This window comes from Pristiophorus japonicus, chromosome 4, assembly GCF_044704955.1.
Source record: "Pristiophorus japonicus isolate sPriJap1 chromosome 4, sPriJap1.hap1, whole genome shotgun sequence".
NCBI lineage: Eukaryota > Metazoa > Chordata > Chondrichthyes > Pristiophoridae > Pristiophorus > Pristiophorus japonicus.
Window position 1 is genome coordinate 50,385,323 of NC_091980.1, and position 25,191 is coordinate 50,410,513.

At 41.8% G+C, this 25,191-nt stretch overlaps 1 protein-coding gene across 1 annotated transcript in view; it reads left to right on the forward strand.

Moving 5' to 3' along the window:
* Nucleotides 1-25,191, forward strand: part of LOC139262903 (folliculin-interacting protein 1-like) — a 111,636-nt gene that overhangs the window by 30,590 nt on the left and 55,855 nt on the right. The window contains 1 exon segment of the mRNA XM_070878184.1: nt 20,242-20,368. Coding sequence (XP_070734285.1) covers nt 20,242-20,368 — 127 coding nt within the window.

Consider the following 25,191-nt stretch of genomic DNA (forward strand, 5'->3'; position numbering starts at 1 on the left):
TGTGCGAGAACACACACCCCTCGGGTGTAGTGAGGATCAGGCTTGGATGAGATGTTGCCCATGGTGGAAAATGTCTACCAACACTTTCTTTCAAGGCTCCCACGTAAAATATAACCACTCAGACTTGGTACCCAAGTACTCCGAGCACCTGTGGAAGCATATTTCATCATGGGTTGAATGGGGGAAGGCAAAAATGGGCTCTTAAGATTTAGAATCATTGCTTTTTTTCACAAATACGAAGCGATGCTTGGAGTTCAGGAATACTGCAGCAGAATACTATATAAAATATTAGAATAGGTTTATCTTCCCCATCTGCAGCAGATGGGTCTGTTGATGGAGCTTGTTGAATGTAAAGAAGGATTCTTTTAATAATTGCAATACTAGTCCTATCACACACCTACTTCAGCTGTTAGCAATTCCCAGTGAATTGAAGAATCTGGCAAACGTATCTGTCTTGCTGCTGGTGACCTGTGCATTGCGAGATTGTGGCACGAACACCATATAAACACTACTGCATACTTACTGTTGGCCTTCAGTATTCAAATCAGGAGTTCTTGAGTTTCCAGGCTATCGCGGTAATGCAATTGATTAAAAAAAATACTCTATCCTGATATATGCAACTTCCAAGTGTCACTTTCACCATTTTCCTGCAGTTGTGCTTCCATTGGCCATCAGAGGGCCAATAGAGCAAGATTTGTTTTCCGTGCCTCAGACATCTAGATCCTGTGAAACGTTGTGTTTTGGAGCAGCAACTAGGAGTGCTGCAATTAGGTTCTGTATCCCTGGGTTAGGAAATGGAAAATAAACCACAGTTCCCACTCCTGATAACTATCCACCAATGCCTACTGGAAACGTGGATGTCAGATTAAGACAGGATAAGGTTCAGCTACAAGGTTTTGCATGCAAAATGGTCACTTGGATGGGATACCAGAGGGCTGACCTCGGCAAGAGTTAGTACCTTCAGGAGAGAAAAGGGTTAATAACCGAAAAAAAAGTCTTTACGCTTTAAGGGTTACAGAGACTGTGAGCCTGGCCGGCCAGAAAGTAGATACATCCCAGGAACTAAAAGAATTTGATGGTTAACTTTCCAATATGAGAATATTCTGTATATCTGCTTATATTGCTGGATCAGGTAAACCACATAGAACATTTCCAGTAACTTCTACATTAGGTACCTGGGCTCTACTACTGAATTCCCGTTAGCGGTTATATTCCCTTTGTGGATAAATGAAAAGAATACTATTTAGAATCATAGAAATCTATAGCACGGAAGGAGGCCATTTGGTCCATCGTGTCCGTGCCGGCCATAAAAGATCTATCCAGTCTAATCCCACTTTCCATCTCTTGGTCTGTAGCCTTGTAGTTTATGGCACGTCAAGTGCTTATCGAAGTACTTTTTAAATGTGGTGAGGGTTTCTGCCTCTACCGCCCTTTCACCAATTTGTTCTATTCTTGGCACTAATTTGATTTTCTGAAGCAGAATTGAATAGATGCTGGAATTCTAATTAATTGTAGAGCATATTGCACTCTGCCATTATCTGTACCTTTTTCATTGATGCAGAAATTCTCCAAACAGCACAACATTCTGGTTTATTGCAATTATTATCTCAATGTTGTTTTTTCTCTGTTAAATTAGAATTATGGATGCCTAGGCAGTAACCTCCTTGACTGTTTCACATGACATCATAAAACACAGTAGTGAAACCAGTGTGTGTTCCCACCACAAACTCCAGCTTAGATTAGAGTTTTGATATTCCTGAGTATTGTAAATTTATACTTCGAATTTTACAAAATAATTGTATTGACGACCAATTCCATTATATTTTGTGCTACGTGATCATATTCATGCAAGAGAATTAACAATGTGATAACAGTACTGCAAGTTTATCAAGAAATCTGCAATTGTTCACGAATACTCTGATTACTGTAAATCAGTAACTTATTAACATTATTATTGATTTGTGCCTGGTTTCTTTGTACTTCATTAGTGTATTAACACAGATGCAAATTGTTTGTTTTAAAACCAAAAACTGAAAGAGAGCAAGCAGTTCAAACAAATAGTTTCGTACAGTTTTCTTCACTCCATGTGCTCAGAGATGTGGTGCACTGCCTACAACCTGAAGTGCTTTTTAAAAATCATTCTTTGGAATTTGGGTGTCGCCGGCAAGGGCAGCATTTATTGCTCATCTCTAGGTTCACTGCAGAAGGTAGTGATGGGCCGCTGCCTTGAACTACCGCAGACTATGTGGTAAAGGTACTCCCATACTGTTGTTACGCAGTGTTCCAGGACTTTGGCGAGCAACAATCTCTTCCTTGAATGGGGTCAAGGATGTAGCACCTTCTCTGGTAGAGCAGCCTCTGCCTTCTATTCCATTCACCCACAAATAACAGAAGCATGCATTGATTATTTGAAACTGGTCATATAACCTCCACCCTTCAATGACGCTGCTCTTCTTTTGGTTTTGTGAAAATGGCTGCCGTTATGGCAGGAGCTGGCAGTGGGTTGACCTCCTTCTGTTGAAGAAAGTACCGGGCAAGGGAGGTGCTGGAACGCCCACACTGCAACTTCATGGGTACCTTTTTAAGCAGCTGTAGGCTTTATCAGCACCCAAAGTCATCGTCTTGTTGAGCATGTACCAAATCCCAGGTGCTATGCTTATCCAGCACGTGGCCACTTAATGCAAGTTACTTAAACTTGGGAAAAGGGAGCGGGTTCAGGAGCTTTAGCAGAGGGGAGGAAGAAAATGAGCCCTATTATGTCTTAAATGTTTATCATCTAACACTGGAAGGGTGCGATTAGAACATAAGGAATAATAGCAAGAGTAGGCCATTGGGGCCCCTCGATCCTGCCCCACCATTCAGTAAGATCATGGCGGGTCATCGACCTCAACTCCACTTTCCTGCACTATCCTCATATCCCTTGATTCTCTTAATATCCAAAAATCTATCAATCTGTCTTCAATATACTCAATGACTGTGCAGCCCCAGCCCTCTGAGGTCGAGAATTCCAAAGATTCACTACCCTCTGAGTGAAGAAATTTCTCCTCATCTCAATCCTAAATGGCCGACTCCTTATTCTGAGACTGTGACCCCTGGTTCTAGACTCCCCAGCCGGGGAAAACATCCTCCCTGCATCTACCCTGTAAAGCCCTGTAAGAATTTTGTATGTTTCAATGAGATCACACCTCATTTTTCTAAACTCTGGAGAATATAGGCCTAGTCGACTTAGTCTCGCCATCCCAGGAATCACTCTGGTGAACCTTGGTTGCACTTCCTCTATGGTCAGTATATCCTTCCTTGGATAAGGAGATCAAAACTGTACACAATACTCCAGGTGTGGTCCCACTAGGTTCTAATATAATTGTGGTAAGACATCTTTACTATTGTACTCAAATCCTCTTTTTAATAAAGGCCAACATACCATTTGCTTTCTTAATTGCATGTAAACTTTCATGTACAAGGACATTTGGGTCCCTTCTGAACACCAACATTTCCCAATCTCTCACCGTTTATATAAAAAAAAAACTTTGCTTTTCTATTTTCTACCAAAGTGGATAACTTCACATTTCTCCACATTATATTTCATTTGCCATGTTCTTGCCCACTCACTTAGCCTGTCTATATACCTTTGAAGCCTCTTTGCATACTCCTCACAACTTACATTGCCACCTAGCTTTGTATTATCAGCAAACTTGGATATATTACATTTGCTCACCTCATCCAAATCGTTGATATAGATTGTGAATAGCTGAGGTCCAAGCACCGATCCTTGCAGTACCCCACTAGTTACAGCCTGCCAACTCAAAAGTGACCCATTTATTCCTACTCTGTTTTCTGTTCGTTAACCAATCCTCAGTCCATGCTAGTATATTACCCCCAATCCCATGAGCCCTAATTTTGTTTAATAAACTCTTTGGTGTTGCACCTTATCGAATGCCTTCTGAAAATCCAAATGCACCATATCCACTGGTTCCTCATTATCTATTCTGCTGGTTACAACCTCAAAAAAACTCGTCAGTTTGTTAAACATGATTACCCTTTCATAAATTCGTGTTGACTCTGCCCAATCCTATTATTATTTTTTAAGTGCGCTATTACCACGTCCTGAAGAATAGATTTGAGCATTTTCCCTACTACTGATATCGGGCTAACTGGTCTGTAGTTTCCTGTTTTCTCTCTCCTTTTCTAAATAGCGGGATTACATTAGCTACCTTCCAATCCATAGGAACCGTTCTAGAATCAATGGAATTTTGGAATCTGGCAACCAATTGCATCCACTATTTCTATAGCCACCACTTTCAAAACCATGTAGGCCATCAGGTCCAGGGGATTTATCGGCTTTCAGTCCCATTAATTTCTCCAGTGCTGTTTTTTTACGAATACTAATTTCTTTCAATTCCTTATTCTCACTAGAACCTTGTTTCTCCACTTTTTCCTGGAAGTTTTGTGTCTTCTTTCATGAAGATTTTTTCTGCCTCTTTCAAAATAGCAGATAAAAATATTTTTCTATATCCGTGTTTAGGGTTATCTTTTGCCCAGCATAATTTCAAGGCTTCCACAGTTAATTATATCCAGAATATGTGGTACCTGAAAGAGTTTCCATGCTGGCATGTGATGCAGCTAATGGAGACTTCTTATCCATATGCTGTTGCCAATATTTCTTTTTCAAAAGCAGTGGTACACATAGTCTCAAGTCAGTAAGGTAAGAATATAGATGGATTTGTAACTGAGTTACATATTTATTGTTATAGCACTGACACATTCTTTGGTGGTGAAGTGCCTCATTATAAAATCTAAGTCATTGCTGTCTGCATCTCAATGGGAATATTTAGTGATTCACTTCCACAAATTTAGAGAACCAAGTTATTTGAGCCAATTTTTAAAGGGTTTTTACAAAGATTATGGGACTCTTCATTCACCACAATACCTCTGGTGTTGTTAATTTGCTCAATGACTTTGACACTTCCACCTCTGGTGTGGGGGTCATTGGTGCTGTACTAAGGAGCAGCGAGTGATTGTGAAGCGACGCGATCGGGGCCCAGGAGAGGTGCGGGTACCTAGGGACAGCACGGACCAGCCCACACTGTGCTTGTGTATGCATTAGGTCCATGCAGCAGAGCTGGTCTCCAGTCGTCTTGGTTAATCCTTGCCACTAGACCAAGACCTAGCTCTGTCAAGCCCATGTGGTTGTCGGTATGCAACGGCCACCACACGTTTTAAAAAAATAAAAAAAACGCGCACAGGCATTTTCCGCCCTTCAGGATGTAGTTCGGGACCTGGAATATTGGGCCTTTCATCGAAACACCTGTGAACTCATCCCTTTTTGGCGTGGAAGCAAGTCATCCTCGATACGCTGGACCACCTATGATGATGACTAAGGTTATACCTCTATTAGCTTCTGTGACCAAAATAGTTCCAGTCTGTTCGGACTACACCAAAAGCAGATTTTGTAATTTGGGATACTTAAATTGATGTGTAGTTTATTTTTCAACTATATTATAGATTGTCCCAGAACTCTGGTGTGTTCGTTAAGTTGTAAATCAATACTCCCAAATCAGATCCAGCTGCATTGGTTACGTGTTATTTCTGGACTTAATAGTTTGCACTGTTCAGAGCTGTTCTGGCCTTTTGTACTATAGATGGGGTATATTAAAAAAACAACCACATTAAATGGCATTGTAAGATTTACACCATCCTTGTATTTTGGTGGTTTTATCTATTTACTTGCCACTTTCTTTCCTTCCCATCTCCACCATGAAAGATGAATGTAAATATCGTACTGATAAGATATGGTTTTGTGGCATGTTTTCAGACAGTCGGGGCCCAATTCAGGACATGGCCATGTGTTGCAAGACCTACAGTAGGTTATTTGGGGTAGATTATCTTAACTAAACATACTCATTATCAGTAAATTAAGAATTCAAAATGGTTCACTCGAGACACATACTGTTGAGCTCATATGTCAGTTACCAGAATATTTCCATTCCATGTTTACTATACCAATAGATACCTTTTACTAAATGGCAATGGTTTAAACCAGTGCTTTCTAATTCAAGTTTTCAGTGCAACATGTATTTTTGGTTGTGGTGGCACAGCATATTGGAGCCATGGAGTCATTACTTCTGTCCCACTCGGTTCCTAATCTCAATTGTGCTCATTGTTCGTGAGGAACAGAGACCGGTCACCTCAAGGGACACAAGTGGTACTTAGAAAATATGTGGTTTCTACAAATGACATTCCCGTGTCTACTACTGGCCAGGAGTGGTATAAGCAGTGACCTGGTACCTAGTAAAGTTGAACAACTCTTTAAGATGCAGGAGGTATGTGAACCTTGGAAGGAGAATGAGGCGAAAAAGACTGTGATTATCCTTTGCAAAAAAAATCCTTTCAGAAAAGCCACTTTTCAGGTATTAAATTGTGTTTAAAAATTACAATGTATTTTTAAAGAAAACAGATCCTCCCCTCTCCTTTCATAGGCACTTGCATGCCGCACAATATCCCCAGTTGAGAGGGCAGCTGTCCTGCTTCCAGCCTTCCCTCAGTATCGCTTTGAAACTGGTACCTAAAAGGTGCACAACTGTGCTCAGGCTAATGTTTCAACCAAGTATTTTTGCCTGATGCAGAATATAGGCACTGCACAGCAAAGAGGGGGATTTATGCAAAGCATCTTTGCTGACTACCATGAGTGCTGTCCATAGGTGTGTGTACTATTTTTTAATATAGCATTATAAAATATATTACTCAATGGCAGTTTGCCAACCTGCCAAGTAGATCAGAGCTTTTGGAAGTGTTCACCTGTGGGAGTTGCTGTGTATCAAATACTTCCCATTCTTCCTCGTCATGCCCTCCCCCCAGCAATCTTTAAATAGGAGCTGGTCAGAGTACGGTGAATAAGTACATTGGTGTGCTGTGCCATAACACAATTTATACACATTAGTTCCTGATCCCGATTCAAGTTCCCCAAGGAGATACGAAGTAGGAGGTTTTTTCACCTTCAGTTTAAAAATGAGTACATACCCCAGCAGAAAATGTGTAAAACATTTTTCAAAATATATCCTGTCTATTTTGCCTTTTTTTAAGAATGTTTTTAAACTATTGCAAAATGCATCATGTCAAAAGATAGACTAAAGACAAGAAGAATAGTTCGCCTAGGCTGTAAACATATACACCTTATCGTAATCAAAAGGACTTGTATCCTTGTTTTTTTTTCACAGCTGGACTCTATCTTGTGACATTGAGTCACATCACATGAGTTGAGTCACATGAGCTGCATAGACACAACACACCTTAATTACAATGCTGTTTGGAATGCACTTGGAAAAAAGCTTTCCGTGCGTGCAAGTGTCCTACTGCAATCTAACATGAGAATGCAAATTAGTTAAAACATACTACAAAATCTTCCAGGTAGATTTCAGTTTTTAATAGAATTTGTTAAGTCAGTGTATGCATAGCCAAACATTCCATGCACTCAACCTCAAATATGCTTTATTAAAAAAATGTGGGTACATTTTAAAACATTTTAATGCTTAGTGTATGAGAACCAAATGTGTGATCTGATGGCATTGAAGAGTGACTGCATTTAATATCCACTTACAGTTTGGGAGTCCGAGATCCCGTCACTAAAATGTCAGTTAACTTACTAATATTTTTGTTCCATTCATCAGCCAAGCCATTCAGGAACTTTAGGTTGAAGCGAATTGTCTTGTCTTGAGAGTGCAAAGGAAAGGTTGACACTGGTTAACCTGTTTTATTTGAGTGTTTTGATTGCAAGTTGGTATTAATGGGAGAGTAGATGTAGTCTGTCGTCAGGATTTCTTTTTCATCCTGCTTGAACAATGACCTATGGAAACTGGCCTAACTAGATAAAAAACCTTGATATATTTTATTAACAATGAAATGGGGCACAAGTTGTTGCACAGCATCATAGAATGAGAAGGGTATCGGTATCTCCACTCCAAAAATGGTATTAGCAGAATTCTGAAAGCATACCACTTCTCGGTAGTGCAGGGTCTCCAGACAGGTCCTAGAAACCACAGGGAAATAATGTAAGTTATGTGGCCTCCATTTAGAGGTTAAAAAAAAATGGATTCATATATTTAGTTCAAAAATTATGGCATGTGTGGGATTACCATGCAATTTTAGAACCTCTATTTGATAGGGACTGGATGTGTCCAGCAGTTCTTTTCTGACCTTTTTACCTCCATGATATGTATCAACCAAGCACAACTGCTCGGAGTGGAAAATGTCTCCCACTTCTATCTGTTTAAGGGTTCCGAATTAAATTATTTTGAGACCGTCTCGTTCCATCCTGATATAGTCCTTAGCACAGAACTGTCGAGAATTTAGCACAAAATTAACAAGTCCTCTTGTCAAGATCCTAAAAATGTCTGATGTGAAAATAGAAGTTTTCAAAACTCGACTTACAAAATAACCTTGTGCAGCACAGTAGAGAGCTTGCTTTTGCATCTGATCCTGATCCTGCTCCTATTTCTTATGTACCAGCGTAAGAGTTTTAAAACATATAAAAAAACATATAAAAATAAAATTTAAAAACACATATTTCTATGTTTAAAAACCCTGGCCACCAAGGCAAATTTATTTTAAGCCCTAATTACAAAACTTTAAAAAAAAATCTCTTTTTCTGATTTTTAACACATTTATTAACTTTAATTTCAATTAATTTTAATTATGTGGGATGCGTTTTTTTATTTTTTATGTTTTTAGTGTTTGTTTTTTTTCTCATTAATAGCAATGAGAACTCGTAGATACGGAGTTCTCATTGCTACTAATGAGAATACTGTACCTGATTGGTGACTGCACCTTCTGTGTTCGAACCTCGAGGACTGGAACGTGCTTTGAATTGCACTAAGAGAAGGCACCACCGGAATCGCAGGTGCCTCTAGGACCACCAGGTAATTTCGTTTAAATTCTTGGGTCGGAGGCGTTCGTCTGAAAGAAGCCTCTGACTGGAATTTTAGGCCCATTAAGTGATGTGTTGTTGGAGAATGATCTGGGGCAATATAAGAGGAATCAACTTTTTAAAATTTAAAATTGGAAGAGAAAATCAAAGCAGTGAACAAACTGGTAACTCAGAGGCTGAGGCCCACATTTCCCAATGCAGCAGTAACTCTGGTTTGAATCTCAATGCTGTCTCTCTTTGTTGGGTGGGGGACAGAAATAGAAGTTGAGATGTGTAATCTGTACCAGTTTGTTTTTGTACTTGCTGCTTTTGGCTGGCCACAGAGAAACATTAGTTGCAGGCTGCCTACTGTACTACTGTACAGGAGATGCGGGGCCTGGAGGAGGAGCAGATGTATTTATTTTTGGTAGTATAGAAAGGAATAGCTGCAACTTAAATGTTGGTAGCAGAAATATAGCAACTGTCTCACTCAAAAAAAAAAAGCAAAATAAACTGCTGAGATTTGCTCATGCCTGTAAATGATCTGGGTCTATATTTTCCAGGCTGTACCTCCCCCTCCTTTTTAAGATGGCCCTTAAAACATACCTCTTTGACCAAGCTTTTGGTCATCTGTCTGACTATCTCCTTATGTGGCTCGGTCTCAAATTTTATTTGATAATGTTCCTGTGAAGCACCTTGGGGCACGTTAAAGGTGCTATATAAATGCAAGTTGTTGAAAGATCAGATTCACCATAACCCAAGTGATTAACGCTCCTTGAAGTGTCCATGTAGTTGAAGCGGATGAACTGAAGTGGCTATGGGATCCAGCATAGAAAAGTCTTACAACACTACTCTACTTGTAAGTCACACCTTATGTACAGAGCATGCCACACCGCATGCCAGACATGATACTCCCAAAGCAAGCGCATTACTTGAAACTCCTTCACGGCAAACGAGCCAAAGGTGGGCAGAGGAAATGTTACAGGGACACCCTCAAAGCCTCCCTGAAAAAGTGCAACATCCCCACTAACATCTGGGAGTCCCTGACCAAAGGCCGCCTTAAGTGGAGGAAGTGCATCCGGGAGGGCGCTGAGCACCTCGAGTCTCATCGCCAAGAGCATGCAGAAATCAAGCGCAGGCAGCGGAAAGAGCGTGCGGCAAACCTGTCCAACCCACCCTTTCCCACTCGCCCTTTCCCTCAATGACTATCTGTCCCACCAGTGATGGGGACTGTGGTTCTCGTATTGGACTGTTCAGCCACCTAAGGATTCATTTTAAGAGTGGAAGGAAGTCTTCCTCGATTCCGAGGGACTGCCTATGTTGATGACTTGTAAGTCAGCACAAAACAGTATAGACAGACATTGACTGCATGTTAACACCTGCTGTGCCATCAATTGTATGATCATTATAATTTATGTTCATCATAGAGATTTTCATGCCACTGGCAATGCATTTGCTCCAATGTTGTTGGAAACCAGCTATTCCAGCATCTGAGCCTACTTCTGTAACTCTCCATCTTGACGGCATTTCTTCTTTGAACCTAGATTACGTAATTAATGAACTGTGCTGCAAAAAAATCACAATGACCTAGTTTATTCTAACATAGGCCAAGGAGTGTGTTTTCCGTGTGTCTTTTTAAAAGTGCTGCGCATCGTAGCTGCATGTATATTTGCGGTCTGTCTCTTTACTAAATCTCTGCCATTCTTCGAGGGCAACATGTACCATCTTAATGGGGTTGTCTGCAGGAAGGAGGAAAATTTTAACTGGGGAAGCGAAGCTGATTTGTTTCTTAACCACTCAATGATTATTAAATAAACCTTGTCCTGAATGGATTGATTGCTGTGATTTTAGGAGCGTTGTCCAATTACTAGTTAATTTCAGTAAAGGAAAAGAATGATGGCATTTGTCAAAAATTGAAGTATAGTTTGTTTTTATGGTTTGTTTTGAAAGAAGAAAAAAAACTCAGTACCAGCCAGTATTGCATAGGATTGTTTGGTAAACTGCATCTTATTTATTGTATTGTGTTAGACAAAGGACATTGAACAAGTACTGTTGTGTTCAGCTGGGTGAATGTACAGGGTTTTTGTTACTGAGTGAAATGATGGAAAGTAGAGGGTTCGATTGGAAGAGTGCGGGCTCTAGGGAGCTTGCTAATGCAGGGATTGGTTGGCAGGCTTCTATGTAGACCCAGGTGGTACACCGAGTCAGGTCACATGATTGCTATTCGTGCCCATTTTTTGAGTCAACAGAGGCTGCCTATCAGTGCTGTAGATTCAAAGCATCCTGATGCATCAAGGAATGTGCTGGGGAGAGGAGGAGAGAGCTGGGGGAGGTGCTCTTTGCTGCTTCTGCTAACTATCTGACTGCCTGACTGTTTGGGAACTGGAGTACACTGCTGTAAGCAACATTATGAGGCGATCTGATCTGGAACCACGTAATGTTTTATAGTCATGAAAAGATTAAATGAAACTATATCTGCTGTAACCAAGTCTCTGAGAATCTAGACAATTGTAAGCTGTGCAGTTTATACAATTGAACATGGAATTACCTTTGACAGAGTGCTGTTCATATCTCTCTGTGTGTCACCTGACAGCCTTGTGCTTCAGGATGAACCTAATACAGAGCTATTATTAGGAAGGGTTAGCAAGCAAAGAAACCTTTCTGTGGATTACATTGCCGGCTTGCCAACAGGACAATGTTACCCAGGTAATTTATTTTTCAAATAAAATTGTTAATCTAGAACTTGTGTATTAAATCTTCTCACATTGTTATGCGAGAGCTTCTTATGGAATCTTTTAATTTTTTCATGTTGGAAACAGCAACTAATATTGTTTATGAAAGCTTTTTCTGTTGTACTGAACCGACACTTTTGAAATATTCCTTGCTTGCAACATGGAAAGGGGTGAGATTGAAACTTGAATTTAAACTGAATATCCAACAGTAGAAAATGTTGCTTTTACCTTTTATTCACTGAAATCGTGTTGTACTCTGAGCCTTACAGTAACTGGGAAATGTTTCTGATTCTCAAGAGATATATTGTCAGACTTGCATAGAATTGTTCAGATATTTGGGGAAAAGTTAACATCCAAGGCAAAATGGGTACCTTGTATGACGGATTGACAAAACCAAAGTCTTTTGGAAAAGAACCCAGCGAGGATTAATGGTACTGGGAGTTGTACAATGCAAACACTGCATTTCTGCTTTCATTGTCGGCTGTTTCTCTCGGGTCTTTAAATCCACTTGTAGGTTTTAAGTCATTTACCTGATGGTTTACATATTGAAGGGTGGTTATAATAGAACTTGGTTGACCAGATCTGATCTGATCATGCTGGAACTGACATACTTCATATATGCATCTTTGTGCTGATCATAATGAGGGACATCAATGCTGGGAAATACCTTTTCCACTTTGGCACCCACCGTCAGGCACTACTATCTATAGTACATTCAAACACTGACAAATAGTGCCTTTGCTTTGTCACTGGCACAGCCCTAAAGTTGTTAACAAACTAAGTGTGCTGCCACTGGAGGCAGTGTAGCACAAACTAAAAGAGGTGTTTTGGCCTGCCCCTCTGACATCTTGGCTTCCAATGGCACCCTATATCCAAAGTGACATGCTTGTCGAGCAAGAGAGATTTTGACCACTGATGGCTAAAACGCTCCATGTATGTGCTGGTAAATCCAGCGTATGTAGAAACCACCCCATAATCTGAAACTAGTGTTGCAAAATTATTTCAGGAGGCAGTGCTGTAACTCAAAACAGCATAAAACTCCCTCTGCTCTACCCTAGTCTAAGAAGAGTGTCTCTTTCGGTGTGAAGTTTTCCTCCTCCCTGTACCAGCCATCTTAATGGTGCCTTTGGATGAGACCAACAGTGTGTGCTGAATAATGTCTTGTGCTGTTTCTGATTGCGCTAGTTACTGAATTCAGACTGCCAAACTCATTTGGTGTTGGACCCTTGCATCAAGATGGGAGAGGGGACTTCCTTCCATTGCTCTTGTTCACATCAACTCTGGCTCTAGAATGGTGGAGGGTGGGGAAGAGGGAAGAGAAAGAAACTGTCCTAACTCTATGCTACTCAGTCCCCGATTTTTTTTATTTTTAAGAAGCAGTAGGATGTTGCAGTTGGTTCTGAATGGAAAATGCAAGCAACACTGTAATGGATAAAGCAGATGAGTGGGCAGGAAAGCTATAAATGTTAATGATGAAAGTAGTGCTCTGTGCAACATGAATCTCTAGCTTTGTGCTATGCCAGCGTTCTACTGAATTCATTTAATACAATATGCTTGCTTATTCCCCTGTACTTTCCTGTGCTAAGCATGTAACCCTCTGCATCAGTTTCAATCTATGGCTGAGAAATGTACTGCTGAAAGGGGCATTTGTTTGTTTCAACTAAATATACACATTTTAATAAACACTGCCTGATCATCGACCATCAACCAGGCACTTTCATCATACTCAATGCTTCGCACAATTACTTTACATATCGGTCAATAAACGTAACTGTAAAGCAAACTTATTCAGGATGCCACACCCCAAATTCACTATTTTAGAAACCTCTTTCCTTGCCTTCCTATGTCCGTACCAGCTGCTGAACTGTTGCTTTGGCTAAAATGCAGCTCCTCAATGAATAATACATTAGGGGACAGCACAGTGTTGCTCAAAATGCTGGTGTACTCCCCCCAAAAAATGCTTGTGTAGTCAAAATGGTGGAGCAGCAGGTGTCTTATGATCCTATTTTTTTTTTAATGAATGCATGTTAACAGTAATTGTAGTAAAAGGTTGCTGAAATGTGCTTGAAGTTTGCTTCCAAAATGCTTTCAGTATTTGGAAAGAAAATATGTTTTTACTCCCTAAAGTCTTAGTGCAACACTATTATAGGGGACAAATGATCTTTATTGTTGAAAGAAAAAAGTGGTTATTGTGGTGTTGATCTTTGTGGCCTTCTCCCCATCCCCTCAGAACACCTTGACTGTTTTGGATATATGGTGGCTTTCTATCCCTTTTGGCAACAAGGAGAGATCCCAGATGCGATCAGTTAAGGTGAAGTTATAAATTGACTTGAGAAGGGCAGAGGTACTGTGAGCCAGAATCTCCCTATATGAGCTGGCTTTGTTCTACCATGTGCAGTTGAATCTATTCTGTCCCCAAATCAAATACTACTACATCAGGGACTCAGCAATACGCTGCTGATTCCATCTCAAAATGATCCCTCACAGCACAAGCTAGTATTCTCCGACAGAACTCTCTGCATTCTGTACATGGTTTCCACCATGGCAACAGATAATATAAGAATGTGTTGAGCAGGTTTAGGAATAAGGCCTACACTACTACATAATACAAGAGAAATTGGGGGAAAGTAGAGTCAGATCCGCATGCAGCAAAATATAAGGCTAATTCAAGATGCTCCACTAAAGATACTACACTCCATAAATTCCACCATTCTGGTAGAGGAATATAGGTGAGGCTGTGGCTAACAGGATACACTACTGCATTCATTTTTTGATAAAGCCCAACTTTCAATTTTTCCAAACACCAATTCAGGGTTACACAAAAACTTCCCATATAAATCGTTTACATCCCATCCAGCCCAGTGCTTTAGATCCAACTCCATGGTTGCTGGACTTGTATGGCAAAACCCGTAATTGCACTGTTGGCAAAATGTTGCATCATCATGCTATGGGGAAGTGCATTCACTCCCACAATAATTGTGCATAAAGTACCTTTGTAAAGTACCTCCATTCCTCTGTAATCTCCTCCAGCCCCACAACCTCAAGATGTCTGCGCTCCTCTAATTCTGCCTCCTGAGCATACCTGATTATAATCGCTCAACCATTTGTGGCTGTGCTTTCTGTTGCCTGGGCTGCAAGTTCTGGAACCTCTCCACCTCTCTACCTATCTTTCCTTCTTCTAGACGCTCCTTAAAACCCACCTCTTTGACCAAGGTCACCTGTGCTAATTTCTATTTTTGCAGCTCGTTATCAAATTTTTATCGCATAATACTCCAGTGATGTGCCTTGGCATGTTTCACTATGTTAAAGGCGCGTTATAAATGCAAGTTGTTGTATGCCAATCAGAGTGATGTACAACCAATTGGAACTAGGGAGATACCTCCTTATCCAGTTTAGACTGATCATCTGCGAGGATGCTCTAATGCTCTTGAACCACGTCGAAGGAATGACTTGGCTGAAGATGTTTGCCTTCACCACCGAACCATAGCCAGCAATCTTTAACACCCTCCCTTCCCCTTATACATTTTCACTCCTGCAAGGACATGCTTACCAAGACAGTTCAAGCAGCACACTCTGGTATCAGTGTATTAAGTACAATGTGACCACATTATACACAGCCTAAACTTGATCTGTAAATACATGAAATTCAATAAGTGAACATTTCCAAGTTGAAGATGATCTCGACAACAAAAACATCAAGGATGCAGCCATAAAGTGCCTGTGGGGTGAACGGGAGGCAGGGAGCAGTGTGTCGCAGAGTTAACAGACCACTCTGATTTTCCTCATACAGGATCACCTGATTTAAATTTACTATTGGAGAAGGATGCCAAACAGAGGTGATTTAATTGAAGGGATTGGCCAAACAGCAGTACGCATGCACTTCATAGTAATGGCTATGAAAGTGTATTGGTAAAAGCACGTGAACAGGTGGTAAAGCTGCCCTCTCGGAATCATGCATTGCAGACTGAGGGAGGCTAATTAGAAACCTAGAAATTTGCAGCGCAGAAGGAGGCCATTTCGGCCCATCGTGTTCACGCCGGCCGACAAAGAGCCACACGGCCCTCGGTCAGCAGCCCTGAAGGTTACATATAAACCAATGAACAATGGCGGAAAGGTGATGAGCACCCAGCCCAACCAGTCCGCCCCACACAACTGCGACACCCCTTGCACTAAAACAGTCTATACTCCACCCAACCGGAGCAATGTGATCTGGGACAGGCAAAAATCAGATAAAAACCCAGGCCAATTGGGGGGGGGGGGGAAATCTGGGGAATTTCCTCTCTGACCCATCCAGGCAATCGAAACTAGTCCAGGAGATCATCCTGGCTGTATTCGATTCCTTGCAGTAATCACCATCGTATCTGCACCAGCCAACAAGAGGTTATCCAGTCTAATCCCACTGACCAGCTCTAGGTCCCTAACCCTGCAGGTTACGGCACTTCAAGTGCCCATCCAAGCACCTTTTAAATGTGGTGAGGGTTTCTGCATCCACCACCCATCCAGGCAGTGAGTTCCAGACCCCCACAACCCTCTGCGTGAAGAAGCCTCCCCTCAAATCCCCTCTGAACCTTCCACCAACCACCTTAAAACTATGCCCCCTCGTAATTGACTCCTGCATCATGGGACATAGGCCCCTGCTAGCCACTATATCCAGGCCCCTCAAAATTTTATATACCTCAATGAGGTGGTCTCAGCCTCCCCTGTTCCAATGAGAACAAACCCAGCCCATCCAATCTGTCCTCATAGCTAAGAGTCTCCATTCCAGGCAGCATCCTAGTAAATCTCCTCTGCACCCTCTCTAGTGCAGTCACATCCTTCCTATAATAAGGCAACCAGAACTGTATGCAGTACTCCAGCTGTAGCCGAACCAGAGTATTATACACTTTAAGCATAACCTCCCTGCTCTTGCCTTTATTGGCCGAGGCATAGAATACAAGCATTCTGTATGCCTTCTTAACCACCTGGACTGCTACTGTGGACAAGCACTCCAAGGTTCCTTTGTTCATCTACATTTTTAAGTGGCCTACCGCTTAATGTGCATACCCTTTCATTATTAACTCTCCCAAAATGCATTACCTCCCACTTTTCTGAATTAAATTCCATTTGCCACTGCTCTGCCCACCTGACCAGTATTGATATCCTCCTGCAGTCCATGACATGCCTCTTCATTATCAACCACATAGCTATTTTTAGCGTCGTCTGCAATCATCTTAATCATGCCCCCTATATTCAAATCTAGATCATTGATGTATACCACAAAAAGCAAGGGACCCAGTACTGAGCCCTGTGGAACCCCACTGGAAACATCCTTCCAGTCACAAAAACATCCATCAACCATTAACCTTTGCTTCTATGCCAATTTTGGATCCAACTTGCCACTTTGCCTTGAATCCCATGGGCTTTAACCTGAGAGACCAGTCTACTGTGTGGGACCTTGTCAAAAGTTTGCTAAAGTCCATATACACTACCTTCATCGACCCTCCTGGTTACCTCCTCAAAAAATTCATACAGGTTTAGTCATACACGATCTTCCCTTAACAAATCCGTGCTGACTGTCCCTAATTAATCCTTGCCTTTCCAAATGTAATTTATCCTGTCTTTCAGGATTTTTGCAGTAATTTTCCCACCACTGAGGTTAGGCTGACAGGCCTGTGATTACTCAGCCTATCCCTTTCTCCCTTCTTAAACAAGGGTACCACATTAGCAGTCCTCCGGCACAATGCCCCAATCCAAAGAGGACTGGAAAATGATGGTCAAGGCCTCCACTATTTCCTCTCTTACCTCACTCAACAGCCTGGGATGCATTTCATCTGGGCCTGGGAACTTATCTACTTTCAAAGCTGCTAAACTCTTTAATATCCCCCTTCTCACTGTTTATTTCATTCAGAATATCACACTCCTTCTTGATAGCAGTTTCTGCATCACCTCTTTCCTTTGTGAATACAGACGCAAAGTATTCATTAAGAACCATACCAACATCTTTCGCTTCCACACAAAGATTATCCTCATAGTCTTGAATAAGCCCTATCCTTTCTTTAGTTATCCTCTTGCTCTTAATATATTTATAGAACATCTTTGGGTTTTCCTTCATTTTACTTGCCAAGAATTTTTTCATGCTCTTTCTTAGCATTCCTAATATTCTTTTTAATTTTACCTCTTAACTTTCTATATTCCTCCAAAGATTCTACAGTATTTAGCTGTCGGTATGACATAAGCTTCCCTTTTTTTCTTTATCCTCTCCTGTAAGTCCCTCGACATCCATGGGGCTCTAGAATTGTTATTCCCACCCTTTTTCTTCAATGGCACATGTTTGGCTTGACGGATCTCCTCCTTGAAAGCCTCCCACTGTTCCCACACTGATTTACCCACAAGTAGCTGTTTCCAGTCCACTGGCCAAATCGCTCCTCAACTTAGCAAAGTTAGCTTTTTCCCATTTTGGTGCTTTTATTCCTGGTCTATCCTTGTCCTTATCCATAACTAACTTGAATCTGACTGAATTACGGTCACTAGCACCTAAATGCTCTCCCACTAATACCCCTTCAACCTGCCCAGTTTCATTCCCCAAATCGAAATCCAAAACCACCCCCCCTCGTGTTGGGCTTGTTACATACTGACTAAAAAAAAGTTCTCTTGAATGCATTTTAAGAATTCCGCACCCTCTATACCCTTCACACTATATTTGTCCCAATCAATATTAGGATAGTTAAAATCCCCTACTACTACTGCCCTATGGTCTTTGGACTTTACAGCAGTTTGCTTACATATTTGCTCCTCGATCTCCCTCCCACTGTTTGAGGGTCTATAATACATGCCCAGCAGTGTGATCGCCCCTTTTTTATTTTTCAATTCGACCCATATGGCCTCATTTGATGACCCCTCTAACATATCATCCCTTCTCGTTGCTGCAATAGTTTCTTTATTCAATACCACGACAGCCCCCTCCCCCCCCCCCCCCCCCCCCCCGGCTGTCTTGTCTAAAAATCCTGTAACCAGGAATATTGATCTGCCAAACCTGCCCCTCCTTCAGCTATGTGTCTGTTAAGGCTATAATTCATACTCCCAAGTGTCTACATTGCTCTTATCTCATCCGCCTTATTTGCTATACTCCTCGCATTAAAGTATATACTATTTAGCACAGGAAGACCTCCTTGGTTACTACTTACTAATCCTTGTTTCCTCTGTCTTACAGATTCACTTTCTAAATTCTTGCTATCCAATTTCAGCTTTACTTCCTTTCTGATTGAATTTGTTTTCGGGTTCCCATCCCCCTGCCAGGCTAGTTTAAACTCTCCCCAACAGCACGAGCAAAATCCCTGCGAGGATATTGGTCCCGGCACTGTTGAGGTGCAACCCGTCCGATTTGTACAGGTCCCATCTCCCCCAGAAGCGGTCCCAATGCCTCAGGAATTTAAAGCCCTCCCTCCTACACCAACTTTCCAGCCACGTGTTCATCCTCTCTATCCTTCGATTCTTGTACTCATTAGCACGTGGCACCAGTAATAACCCAGAGATTACTACCTTTTTGAGGTAGTAAGGATCATTATTGTTAAAAAAAAAATTAACTGTTTAATTTGTGACATGTTGTATTTAGTCAACTCCAGCATGCAGTCTGCTGAAAAATTCAATTGCACTTGCAATTTATGAAAATAATATTTTACTCACTATTTTTTGTTTGCATTTACTGAATATAAGTGTGCAGGACAGGCTTGATCGACCAGGAGGTCTTTTCCTGACCATTTTTGTATGTTCATAAGTTACATGAAATGAAAGGCATATATTGCTGAATATCTTGACCTGGAATTCATTTTACATATTTGTGTGTGTGTGCGTTGTACATAATACATTGCATGTAAAGCAAAGGACATGAATGACAGTCTGACTCTTCCATTTTACTAAAAATTTATCACTAATGATTACAATGCAATTTTTACAAAAATTGACATTTTATAAATCTAATTATAGGGTCTTCACTTAACTATGAAAATTGTAATTTTAGAATGTGATTTTTATTATTTCCCGAAACTAATTTTGGGGACTATCAAAGACCAAAAACTTATTTAATACAACCTTCCTTTGTTGAGGGCAAGGCTCTCTTTTGTGAGGCATTTTCTTTCCATTCTTGTGTCTCCTCATATATCATCCTGCCAAAAGAGGCAAACTCTGCCAGTATATTGAAAAGAAGAAAACACGGCCTGAAGAAAGAAGACGGATAGGTGGGAAAGCTCGTCATTATTATTATGCTGAATAAATATTCTGATTTTTTTTTTAAACGGAATTTCCTGAGGCATGCCATATGATGAAAAAGCTTTTGCACAGCAGACTCGTAAGTGTGAAGACTTGTCAGCATGTGTCTGATTATCTTCTCTCTTCTCATGTGTCCCCTCCTAACCTTGGTTTGGTTTTCAGTGAAGAGGAGTCTTGCCACATCCTTGCAGGAGCCAAGGAAAATTAGAAAATACATTCCACTGGTGTTGGGATCAAGAGTTTTGGGATGTCACCCTCTTGGGCAGAGAATGGTCCGTGGCGGGAAGTTTATGAATGGCTTGTGGATGCAAGTTTTTGTTTTACTTATTGCATTTATCGTTCACTGTGTCGCCATTTTCTTTCAAGCTGGCCAGCTCCAGAGTTCAATCCTAGCCAGATAAGACTTATTGTCTACCAGGATTGTGAACGACGAGGAAGAAATGTTCTGTTTGACTCCAAAGCGACGAAGAAAACTGAGGAAACTTCAGCCTCAGTAAGTCACACATTATTTTAGTTTTTATCTAATGGTTAATGAAAATTCATCAAATCTGTACCTCCATGTAAACTCCGCAACCCATTTTCATGCCCAACCTTTCAACCTTGCCATCTCTCATGGCCTCGCTACTCCCATCCTGTCAATCGCAGATAGGGACATCTCTGACTATTTATCCTCCGCCGGCCCCAACCGTACCTCCTTCTGTGGTCCGCCCCTGGAAAAAAAACTCTCCTGACTCTCTTACAACTGCACTTACCAACTCCCAACTGTGCAGCCTTTGACCCTCCATTCACCATGACATCCCCGCAGCTACCAATTTGCTCAATCACACCCTCATCACCACCTTTCATGCCCAAGCCCCTGTTAAAACAATTACTCTCTCACCCTGGCTGTTACCTCTGGTACAGCCCTGATCTTTGCTCCCTTAAATCCAAGGGACGTAGACTTGAACGCGAACAACTGGTTTAGCCATGGAATTGAAGGCCGATAAATCCCCAGGGCCTTATGGTCTGCATCCCAGAGTACTTATGGAGGTGGCCTTGGAAATAGCGGATGCATTGACAGTCATTTTCCAACATTCCATAGACTCCGGCTACCCTCCACTCCATAGGAACTGATCCAATGTAACCCCACTTTTTTAAAAAAAGGAGGGAGAGAGAAAACACGGAATTATAGACCGGTCAACCTGACATCGGTAGTGGGCAAAATGATGGAATCAATTTTTAAGGATGTCATAGCAGCGCATTTGGAAAGAGGTAACATGATAGGTCCAAGTCAGCATGGATTTGTGAAAGGGAAATCATGCTTGACAAATCTTCTGGAATTTTTTGAGGATGTTTCCAGTAAAGTGGACAAGGGAGAACCAGTTGATGTGGTATATTTGGACTTTCAGAAGGCTTTCGACAAGGTCCCACACAAGAGATTAATGTGCAAAGTTAAAGCACATGGGATTGGGGGTAGTGTGCTGACGTGGATTGAGAACTGGTTGGCAGACAGGAAGCAAAGAGTAGGAGTAAATGAGTACTTTTCAGAATGGCAGGCAGTGACTAGTGGGGTACCGCCAAGGTTCTGTGCTGGGACCCAGCTGTTTACATTGTACATTAATGCTTTAGATGAGGGGATTAAATGTAGTATCTCCAAATTTGCAGGTGACACTAAGTTGGTTGGCAGTGTGAGCTGTGAGGAGGATGCTATGCAGAGTGACTTGGTTAGGTGAGTGGGCAAATGCATGGCAGATGAAGTATAATATGGATAAATGTGAGGTTATCCACTTTGGTGGTAAAAACAGAGAGACAGACTATTATCTGAATGGTGACAGATTAGGAAAAGGGGAGGTGCAACGAGACCTGGGTGTGCATGCAGGTACAGCGGTTAAAAAAGCAAATGGCATGATGGCCTTCATAGCGAGGGGATTTGAGTACAGGGACAGGGAGGTGTTACTACAGTTGTACAGGGCCTTGGTGAGGCCCCACCTGGAGTATTATGTACAGTTTTGGTCTCCTAACTTGAGGAAGGACATTCTTGCTATTGAGCGAGTGCAGCGAAGGTTCATCAGACTGATTCCCGGGAGGGCGGGACTGACATATCAAGAAAGACTGGATCAACTGGGCTTGTATTCACTGGAGTTCAGAAGAATGAGAGGGGATCCTATTAAAACATTTAAAATTCTGATGGGTTTAGACAAGTTAGATGCAGGAAGAATGTTCCCAATGTTGGGGAAGTCCAGAACCAGGGGTCACAGTCTAAGGATAAGGGGTAAGCCATTTAGGACCGAGATGAGGAGAAACTTCTTCACCCAGAGAGTGGTGAACCTGTGGAATTCTCTACCACAGAAAGTTGTTGCCAATTCACTAAATATATTCAAAAAGGAGTTCGATGTAGTCCTTACTACTCGGGGGATCAAGGGGTATGGCGAGAAAGCAGGAATGGGGTACTGAAGTTGCATGTTCAGCCATGAACTCATTGAATGGTGATGCAGGCTAGAAGGGCCGAATTGCCTTCTCCATCTATTTTCTATGTTTCTACCTCCAGATCTGGCTGGACCACATAAAGCACTATTGGGTCCTGCTCATCTGCCAAAATCGCTCACTATTCCAGAATCATTTTGGAAAGTAAAGATAAACCTCAGCTTCTATTCTCCACTGCTAACTGTCCTTTTAAACCCGTCTCCCCAGTCTCTATCCTCACCTCTGACAACAAGTGTGAGGAGCTCATGGACTTTTGTCTCTAAGATTGAGAGCATCCGTTCGGCCGCCTCTCCCTTCCTTCCTTCCTTGGGCCAAACTTCCTCTAAGGAAGCCCCCTGCCCTAGCCTGGATCTCACATCTTTCTCCAGTTTCTCTACGATCTCCCCTCATGACCTTTCCATGAGACCCACTTCCTGCTTCCTTGACCCTATTCACATCAAACTGCTGACCACCCAACTTCCTTTTCTGGCTCCCATGTTAGCTGACATTGTTAACAGTTGGCTCTCTTCGGGTACTGTCTCCCTCTCCCTCAAACCTGCTGTCATCACCCCTCTCCTCAAAAAAAAACAACCCATTATTCCTTCATCCTTGCAAACTACTGCCCCAACCTCCCTTTCCTCTCAAGTCCTTGAACGTGTTGTCGCCTCCCAAATCCGTATTTCCCGCAATTCCATGTTTGAATCCCTCCAATCCGGTTTCCGTGCCTGCCACATCCTTTGTGATTGTGACAAAGGCAAACTATCCCTCCTCGTCCTTCTTGACTTGGCTGCAGCCTTTGACACAGTTAACCACTCTATCCTTCTCCAGTGCCTCTCCACTGTCGACCAGCTGGGTGGGACTGCACTTGCCTGGTTCCATTCTTATCTATTCGTAGCCGGAGAATCACCTGCAACTGCTTCTCTTCCCGCTCCCGCATCATTACCTCTGGTGTCTCCCAAGGATCCTTGGCCCGCTCCTATTTCTCATCTACATGTTTCCCCTTAGCGACATCATTCGGAAACACAGTGTTAGTTTCCACATGGACGCTGATGACACCTGACTCTATCTCACTACCACTTCTCTCGACCTCTCCACAGTCTCTAAATTGTCAGACTGCTTGTCCGACATCCAGTTCTGGATGAGTAGAAATTTTCTCCAATTGAATATTGGGAAGACCGAAGCCATTGTTTTTGGCATCTGCCACAAACTCCGTTCCTGAGACATCCCTCTCCCTAGCTCCTGTCTGAGGCTGAACCTGACTGTTTGTAACCGTGTTGTCATATTTGACCCTGAAATGAGCTTTCAACCACATATCCGCAGTATAACTAAGACTGCCTATTTACACCTCCGTAAAATCGCCCGTCTCTGCCCTTGCTTCAGCTCATTCGCTGCTGAAGCCCTGATGCCTTTGTTACCTCTAGACTTGACTATTCCAATGCATTCCTGGCTGGCCTCCCATGTTCTACCCTACGTAAGCTAGAAATGATACGAAACTCCTGCATTTTTTTTGTTGGGTCTGAAGTCTTGCAGGCTACAGAAACCAGACTTGGGACAATAACTTGCCTTTTGTCTCCTAATTGAAAAGTTGTATGCTCCAGATCCCAGCGATGGCTCTCACTCAACCCTCCCCCACAGTTGTATGATTTTCATTGGTAGTTATGTGGAATTGAGATATTCCATTGAGCATAGGGAGTGGAAAACATTTCCCAAAAATTGCTGTGTTTATCAGCTGTTGATTTGTGCTTCTGGTCAGTCTTGGAGGAGAATTGATCATAGTTGTGGAGAAAACCAGTGGCTCAGGCAAATATGTCCTTTGTGGGATAAGCCTTTTGCATCGAAGTTAGAGTATAAACTGGGAATAAACATATTCTATAAAATGTTATGACATGATATCAACTTGGGAAGATAATCCAGAATTGGGACCTCTTGCAGACAGTTCTTCCCCTCCTTTCCGCCACCCCAAATATCCAGTGACCAGAATCGTGAGCCATTTTGGTGTGCACCTGTTGGAGACATACCAGGATGGTACAAACAAGCAGCAGAAAACATGGTTGGAAAACCCCTCAACAATGCTCCCACTAATGCGGGCAGGTTAAAGTTTATGGTCCTGTCTCCTGTCGGGGTCTACAAAATCAGAGTAATTAGCTGTGAAGTGCTTTGAGACACCCTAAGGACATGGAAGGTATATATTCACACACATTTCAGATATAGCTGGAAGCTTGTGATCTAATGCTGTATAGGCTCAATTAAAGTTTATAGTTGAAATTTCTCACTAGATTCACTGCGTTAAGTGTAATTGCTTAATTTTACTTGTGATTTGTTGAATGGAAAACAATCTGCTTCTGTGTGTTGATCCACTATCCATCTGTTTGCTAAGAAAAGGAGTCAAATAGAATTTTGGGGGAAATGTTGATGTGGGAAAAATGCAAAAGGTCAATAATTTGGTCGTGTCACAAACTTGTTTGTATGCACTGGAAGCATTTAACGCATCAGTCTTTTTTCCTCTCTTGTATGTGGTTTCATCACATGATCATACGTTGCAAGAGAGATTTCTTTCCGTTCTAAGTGCCTTTCTAACTCACGAGTTCTGAAGGAAGTCATATGATTATTGTTCAACTGCACTAATTGTGTTCATAAGTGAGGTTATGAAAATGAACTGGAACTTAAAGCAAATATATGGATACAGTTGCATGTCTTTGAAAAATATTATGTACATATGGTTTCAATGCATGCAGGAGTTTGCCTGAGTACAGTAAAATGCTATTTTGTTAATGGTAAACATCTTAAATGGGTTGTTGAGTATCTTTAAAACATTGTCCTTTTGACTAAGACTTGATTCCAGTCTTAAAAGAGGTTTACATTCTTCTTTGGGAG